General features: G+C 42.0%; 1 protein-coding gene across 1 annotated transcript; it reads right to left on the bottom strand.

Moving 5' to 3' along the window:
- Positions 1-1378: 1378 nt before the first annotated feature.
- Positions 1379-7237, bottom strand: LOC135171601 (uncharacterized). Its single transcript, XM_064138230.1, has one exon. It carries the CDS (start codon positions 7215-7217, stop codon positions 1518-1520), a length of 5700 nt encoding a protein of 1899 aa, XP_063994300.1. The 5' UTR covers positions 7218-7237; the 3' UTR covers positions 1379-1517.
- Positions 7238-8894: the final 1657 nt, after the last annotated feature.

Genomic DNA, 8894 nt, shown 5'->3' with positions numbered 1-8894 from the left:
ACGATGTTTAATCATTTGCCTTGGTTATTCGACGTGCTGAAACTGAATATGATGCCAGATTTCGTCTAGGTGCAGCCAAAAAAAAGTGATACCCACGATGTCGTAAAAACGCATATGTATATTCGACTTTTTCTCGAAGACAAATCGTTCCCAAGCAGGCTTCCCGCATTGCACTCGTGTAGTTCGAAGAGACGAAGCTATTGCACGCGGTTTCATCGGCCTACGACAATGTGTACTCAAGTTATATGCCATCATATCGAACACGAATATCAACTTCTATGATTGAGTTTTTCGTAAGCGGTTGTCGCGAAGAAAACGGTATTGCATCAGTTTCCTTGGTTATTTGACGTGCTGAAACCGAATATTATGCCAGGTTTCGTCTAGGTGCAGCCAAAAAAAAGTGATTCCCACGATCTCGTAACAACACATATGTATAATCGACTTTTTCTCAACGACAAATGGTTCCCAAGCAGGCTTCCCGCATTGCACTCGTGTAGTTCGACGAGACGAAGCTATTGCACGCGGTTTCATCGACCTACGACAATGTGTACTCAAGTTATACGCCATCATATCGAACACGAATATCAACTTTATGTTTGAGTTTTTCGTGAGCTGTGGTCGCGAAAAAAACGATGTTGCATCAGTTTCCTCGGTTATTTGATGTGCTAAAACCGAATATGATGCCAGATTTCGTCTAGGTGCAGCCAAAAAACAGTGATTGCCACGATGTCGTAAAAACGAATATGTATAATCGACTTTTTCTGGAAGCCTAATGGTTCCCACCCTAAATTCGCGCATTGCACTCGTGTAGTTCGAAGAGACGAAGCTATTGCACGCGGTTTCATCGACCTACGACAATGTGTACTCAAGTTATATGCCATCATATCGAACACGAATATCAACTTCTATGTTTGAGTTTTTCGTGAGCTGTGGTCGCTCAGAAAACGATGTTGTATCAGTTCCCTTGGTTAATTGATGTGCTGAAACCGAATATGATGCCATATTTTGTCTAGGTGCAGCCAAAAAAAAGTGATTCCCACGATGTCGTAAAAACGAATATGTATAATCGACTTTTTGTGGAACCCTAATCGTTCCCACGCAAACTTCGCGCATTGCACTCGTGTAGTTCGACGAGACGAAGCTATTGCACGCGGTTTCATCGGCCTACGACAATGTGTACTCAAGTTATATGCCCTCATATCGAACACGAATATCCACTTCTATGATTGAGTTGTTCGTGAGCTGTGGTCGCGAAGAAAACGATATTGCATCAGTTTCCTTGGTTATTTGACGCGCTGAAACCGAATATGATGTCAGATTTCCTCTAGGTGCAAACAAAAAACAGAGATTCCCACGATGTCGTAAACAACGTCTTTTTCTCGGTAGAATATTTATTGATATGAATATAATTAAATTGCACAATAGGAACAAGGAATTGAATGAAAATAAGAATTGCACAAATTTTAACTATAGAAATATATTTTGTTTACTAAAACATTGTACATGTAAACTTAAACTTAACTAACTCCTATTTGAGTGATTTTGTTGAGGATAGGACGATGATACGAGAAATATGAAATGAAAGGAAGTGTTTCTGCTGTAATGTGTCTTGCGAAAGTCAAGTCGACAGTTGTTCCTTTTAACGTAGTTGACTTAGAAACGTTTGATACGCAATCAAGATTATACGTATTTTTCATGAAATTAAGAAACGAGTTGTCAGGCTTTACGTTTTTGTTAAAATCACCACACAGAAGAATCGGTATACTAGAATCAACTCGCACGAACGGTGGCACGTACTGGCTGTTGTGAATGTACGGAGCGAGTCCTTGCCATAGTAACATTCCAATATCCTGCATACTAGCTCCTGGATGAATATATACAGCACCGAGTATAAACTTGAAGCTAGTATTAGCGGCGAAGCAAGTTACTTTAGTCATGGACATGTCACCCTTGGTTTTAATGACACGAGTTACGTCTGTCATCGCAACTTGGACCACTTCCGCCGTAGATGTCGATGATAATTTACGATAGATCGCCACTCCACCAGCCGCGTTGGTATCTGAGTTAGGTCGATTATTTTCCCTGGATACGCACTCATAACCCTTGATTGGAGTTGATTCACAAGTGTCGCGCATCCACGTTTCAGTCAATACTAAATAGTCGGATCGTGGTATCACTGTATCTGTTTCAATGTCCGCGGCATGGGCACGTAAACTTTGACAGTTGATGTTCGTTACAATAAGTTGTCCAGCGTCGGTTGCGTCGTCACAGAATTTTACGGCTTGTTTGGTAATTGTGTCTAGAGTGTGTCCACGAAGTCGTAAGTATTCATTGCGAATATCTCGAGTAGTCTGTGAGTCGTTTCCATCTCGGCCATGTTTGAAAACCAATGGAGAGTCCTTTTCTGTTATGATGTACAATCCGTCGATACTTGTGACGCGGCTCATGGCTACATATACCAATTGCTGTGATTGTTTTGAGGAGTACTTATAAACAATTGTAGTAAACGTCCCACCCTGGGCCTTGTGGATCGTAATTGCACAAGCAGGCACGCAAGGAAATTGTTTTCGCTTGCACTTCACTGTTTTTGTCAACGAAATGTTTACCACTTTCTTGTGCACTGGCACCCAATCGACGGATAAGGTGTTTGGTTTGCTGTGCACATGTGGTCGACATTTGATTTTTGCTTTGGTACCCGTATTTTTGTCTTCAAACTGGAACCATAGAGTGGCGATTTCATCTTCAGCTGGCGGCAAACTTGTGCTGGTCGATGGTCCTCCTGGAGCAGAACGGTCATCTGCATTGGCTGGCTGACGTTCGATGTATAGCAAAACTCCAATAGCCCCATTTACCAATCCATCGGCGACGTCTATGTTAGATGTAATCATGTACGGATATCCTACTGCTAATGGCAACATGTATGGCAATCCGTCGGTTTCTGCAACCGACATCTTGTGAAGTTTCCCTTGCTCCCGGCTCTTTTCAGAATTGCTGGAATACCCAAGCATAATATCAGTGGCGATACAGTTGTGTGCGTTTTGAATTGCGTTTCGATTGTATGAATCTACTTCATGGTTGCTGTAATACAATCTGACAGCGTCGGGTACGTTCTCTTTGCACCAGACTTCAGATTTGTGCCTGGCCTCAATAAGTGCGATATTATTGACACTTAGTTTGAGTCCATCTCCAATTTTGGTGAGAATCGTCGAAAACAGCTCGTCAGTTTGTCGGACAACACGGACTAATGGGAAGTAGTTGATGCTTTGCCAGAGTACAGGTCCTCCGAGTTGGTTGTGTGGTACTGTGTAACACGGACTAGCGCGCACAGGTGGCAGCTGTCTGAAATCGCCGCATAAGATCATGTGAATGCCTCCGAATGGTTGATTGTAAATACCGGTAATGTGCTGTAGTCGATAATTGATTTTTCCAAGTATAGCTGCACTCAACATGCTGATTTCATCAATGAAAACAACTTTCACGCCGACAAACATGTTTCTGTAGGCTTGCAAGTTCTCAGCAGAAAGAAGTTTTGTCACTCGAGAATTTGTGAGACGAAACGCTGAGTGAACTGTCGTTCCGCCAATAGGGACAGCTGCTTTGCCTGTGCTTGCACAAGCAACGTATGCGTTGTTCAGTGAGTTGTGTTCCTGTGTGTAACGATTGTACGTCTCCATCAGGCACTTTACTGAATAAGTTTTCCCACAGCCGGCCGGTCCTGTGAAGAAAACTTGTAGTGTGTCGACGACCTCATCTCCACAGCCATGTAAACGATGTATGACCTCATGAATCAGCTCACGTTGTTCAAGGTTCGTCGTTCGTATCAGCTCACAAAATTGCTGTTTTGGCATCACGTTTGTACGTTTTTTTACGACCGATAATAAGCCTTGTCGCGGGACGATTTGATTGACATCATCGTTGTTCTCGGAACCTTCTCCTCCTAACACCTGCTCGACAAACACTCTCCTTTCCTCAATTTCTGGTGGTTCTCTGCTGTCTGAATTTTGTAGAATAATCATAGCTTCAAGCTCTTGCATCACACTGTCGATGTTGAGATTGTTTTCGAACAGCTGGCGGCGTTCCATTATGGTATCCTTGTTATCATTGAACAGTTGTAGAAATTTATTGCTATCAACAATGTCAGCTATTTCATTGCGGAAAGGCAAGAACAGCAATACCATTTCACGTTGATAATTAACAGTTTCATCTACTTCGTAGCGTCTGTATCGTATTATTCGTCCAATTTTTCGTCTGCGGTGTTCATTTGATGTCGTCCTTCCCACAGTTGTCCTTTCCTCGGTCACCGGTTCTACAATTTCGTCTTCTTGCACATCTACGTCATCTTCATTGTCGATGAAATCATGATAATCAGCGTAATACGAAGCAAACTCGGCCAAATATGAAGATTCCAGAGAGGGAGGTCGCTCTTCATATCGCTGCATGATGTTCTTGGTAAATACATCTGTACTGTCTGCTTCGATGTTTTCGCGATCCATTTGTTTCCTACGTTTGCGACAGCGTTGTCTTTCCGATGGCCAAACTGTTGGTATGTACATAATTTGACGGCTCGTTTCGCTCATCGGTTGCCGTAGTAAATACCATGCTGCTTCTTGAGCTGACATTTCAACTGCATTAAGAAGTTTGACACTCAATGCTTTCAATTGGCCCGTGTAGTCCCGGTCAGGATGCTCTTCCATCATCTTAGTCAGCTCACGATTCAAGTTACCCATTCCACGAGCTGATTTGTTCACATATTCCACGACATACTGTGCGCAGCTGTATTCATCCAAGATAAACTGGATATCGATGTTGGATTTGATTTCACCAGCGAGGTAAGGGTTGAATGTGTTCGTCATAAGTTGGTCGAAGTTGCGTTTGAACAACATAGATGGCCTGCGCAAAGTTGAACGCACTACGTCAAGATATGCATCGAATGTCAAACTATGCTCCCTAAGAAAGTCGTCCATGCTAGCGTATGTACGTTCGCTGAGACAGTTGCGTAGCTCCTTGGCCTTTTTTTGGAATGCTATGCGGCGTCCATCAGTTTGAGGCATTGGGATCAATACACGGGTAGTGAGCATTGGCCAGTACGGGATCCCAAATCTACAAGTCGTTTCGCCTCGCTTCGTGCAGGTGAAAGTGTGCTTGTGGATTTGATTGGCGTAGATGGTATCGTTGGGCACATCTTCTTTGGCGACGGAACTCAGCTTCTCCACGAGCTCGATGGTCTTCGGCATATTTTCTGACACAGTCTCATGTGGATCATCGTGTAACCACAGTAAAATGTGAGCGTGCGGACTTCCTCTATGTTGAAACTCAATGCGAAGGAAATAATCCTCCACGTAGTACTGGCCAAACGGATTGTATGACTGTTTTGATTTCAGCATTTTCATAAATGTACCAACGAGTTTGTGGAAATATATGCAACATGTAATTGGATCGTCACTCACCAAGTTGCACCGCTCTGATGTGTTGAGATCTTCGGCGACTTTGCCAGGATATTTGTTGCTCAACTTGAGCAGTAAATTCAGCAATACTAACCAGCGTACCTCGTTTGCACTAAGAGTGAGAAAGATGGTCGGTTTACCAAGTTGACGGAGCATAGCGAAGAGATCTCGTTTACGAGAGGCCCAGTACTGGACAGAGTTTGGCACCGACTTCATAAAGGCGAGATTCTGCACAACGAATTCTTTGAGAAACTCCGGATCCTCTAACATGCGTCGAGTTACGCTCTCTGTGATCGAAACACTTCGGAATGTGCTGTAAATCCCATCGACCATTCGCAGACGTAGAATCTTCATTGCATCGTATAAGACTTTTTGAGGCGTGGCTCCACGCCTGTCACTCCGTCGTATTTCACTGGTCGCCATCATGTACGGTGTCACTGAAATGTTCATGTTGAAACGGCGGGGCTCTCCGATGTATATCGCAGGAAATGATAGTTCTTCTGCATGACGGTCATAAATGATGTTAAGAGGCGTTGCCCGATGTCCTGGTGCGATGTCAAGACAATCCTCTTCATTCCACAGTAGTGTGTGCTGTCTCGCAGCAAGAACTTCAGACTCGGGCGTATATTCGGCGGAGATTGCTTCGATCCGATTAGCAGGATCATCTTGAAGGCCTTCATCTGATGGCAATGCAGGCTGCAGTCTTGACAAATCTATTTTGATATCGTACAAACGATATAGACTTGAATTTTGAAGTACATCTAACCATTCTTTGACCGTACGCTTAGACATGTACCCGCTGATGTAATTTGTTTTGTGTGCAAGATTCCTTTTGATGTTAACGTTGATAACATCGTCCTCTTCTAGATGGCGAGGCAAGCATTTTACCATGTCTTGTACGTTGACTGGGACGTTTATCACTTGTCCAATAATTCCATAAGAGAAATCATGACGCAGTCGACGCACTTGCATAAATGGAAGGCGCGGTGAGACCAAACGTTCACTGATAGGATCCAGAGGCGGTAGACCCGGAGGTATGTCAGGATATGAGAAGCCGTTGACCTTTGCGAGAGTAGGAAGCTTACGCTTATTCAGTGATTGTCTACAGGTGTTGCAAGACTTTGTATAATCCTCCTTGCGTAGCTGCCGATTTTCCTTAACGTACCAATCCGAGATTACCTTCAGTTGTAGTGCAGTGATGGTTTTAAGGTCATTTTTGAACCACAATCTGTCACAAACCGAGCAAGCATGGCCAAAATCGTTGTCCAGGAAAGTAGATTGAAATCTCCGTATTGACGATGACCATTTGGTATACCAGGTGGATTGTTCCAGTTGTATTGCTGTTTGGCTTGAAGAAGTATTCGGTTGTACATCAGTCCGAGAAGATGCTGCTCTACGTTGTCGGAATGCACGTTGCCGTTGAGCGTTAGTTAGGGGAACGCTCGTTCTCTCCGCCACGACAGGAACGCTTGTTCTCTCCACCACAGAACAAGACGTTGAAGCAGGTGACTCTGACGTACCGCTGGTGAGGGCTATGTTAGCAGATTTACGTAGCTTGAACCTGCGTTGCCTCTCCGCAGCCGCTTTTGCAAAGGCTCTTACTTGTTCAGGAGTTCTGGTCAATGCTTTTCGTAGTCTGTACTCACGTTGTCGCTCAGCATTCGTTCTGGCGGTAGAGGTGGTGTGTGGAACAACGAAAGGTACTGCAGACGTTGACGGCACGATATCCTCCGTCTCCATTGATGTACTGGAAGTTGAAGGCACCGTTTCCATTGTTTTGAGAGTGGTGATTCCTGTTGAACATTTGAAATTGAATGGATGAATTTTTAATTTTAAAGAATCAATTTGAAAATCAAAACACTTATTCAGATCGAAGGTTCAAATTTTTGCTAAATAAATTTGAAATTAATTAAAATTTGTAATTGTAAATGATGAAGTTGAAAATTAAAACATTTATTTAAATTAGATGTTAAAATTCTTGCTCAACACAGTTTAAATCAAGTTTTCTTCTATCTGCCACTTTTTCTTAATATTTGTAATTTTAAAGAATCAATTCGAAAATCAAAACATTTATTCAGATCGAAGGTTCAAATTTTTCCTAAATAAATTTGAAATTAATTAAAATTTGTAAAATAAAAAACTCACGGGCGATGTTTTAACATTTATTGAAACTTATGGTTTAGGAAAATAGAAGTAATTTCAACACCATCTAGGTACCTGTGCGATTTCTATGAACACATTATCAAATGTGACATTATAAACAATAAACATATCCTTTATTATAAAATATAAACATTTCTTTTATTATAAAAAATAAACATTTCTTTTATTAAAAACAAAAGAAAATAATTTACTAACCAAAAAGTATTTCAATTCATCATATTCGCATATCGTTTTTAAAGCCGACCGCAGCTCTCTGTTTCGTTTTGGCTACCTAATTCATATGAAAATTTCTACACACAAACATACACTACACATATCATAAAGCCAAAAAACAAAAAACAAAAAAAAACAAAAAATAATACCTTATCCAATGCAGACTGATCTAAATCAATATTCATACACACGCACATATATACGCACATACATACTTGCTCAGTCGTCATATATATGATGTGCCAAAAAACAAAAAACAAAAACACTCCCACCACCGACCAACAGCCACTAGAAGCCGGCAAAGCAAATCGTTTCTGGCACTCAAGTAAACACACACATCCGCACACACAGAATTATTTTCGTCACTATCAACATTTATCAATAGTATGACATAACCTATAAACTCAGTTTCTCAACTTTTGTGTCAATCTAACAATTAATCAATCAATCATAGTTTACGATAATGAAATATCAGTGTACAATTATTTACCTTTATTGTTGTAGTTGTTGTAAATGACGAATCTAAGCACTCCACATTTTCACTACAGACACAGCAGACGAGACTTTAACCACACGTGTGAACTTGTATTATGACGCTTTCTTGTTTTTCCAACGCCAAGAACGTTCGAGAAAGACAAAGACAGAGACAAGCATGCGCCGATGCAATGCGCGGCAGACCGATCATAGTTGAGTGGGAGAGAGACGCAAGGCATTCGGCGGGCCTCTCTCTCGTTCGGTGACTCATCGTAACGTTACCGGGCGTTACACTTTTTCATAAGTGACTCCCAGCCGCAACCTAATTTAAGACGTTGTCACGTCAAAACGAATATGTATAATCGACTTTTTCTCGAAGCCTAATCGTTCCCCCGCAAACTTCGCGCATTGCACTCGTGTAGTTCGAAGAGACGAAGCTATTGCACGCGGTTTCATCGGCCTACGACAATGTGTACTCAAGTTAAATGCCATCATATTGAACACGAATATCAACTTCTATGTTTGAGTTTTTCGTGAACTGTGGTCGCCCATAAAACGATGTTGCATCAGTTCCCTTGGTTAATTGATGTGCTGAAACCG

Source organism: Diachasmimorpha longicaudata, unplaced genomic scaffold (genome assembly GCF_034640455.1).
Source record: "Diachasmimorpha longicaudata isolate KC_UGA_2023 unplaced genomic scaffold, iyDiaLong2 ctg00000055.1, whole genome shotgun sequence".
NCBI classification, from domain to species: domain Eukaryota; kingdom Metazoa; phylum Arthropoda; class Insecta; order Hymenoptera; family Braconidae; genus Diachasmimorpha; species Diachasmimorpha longicaudata.
Note: the sequence above shows the minus strand (reverse complement) of the source record. Positions and strands in the feature narration are given on the sequence as shown.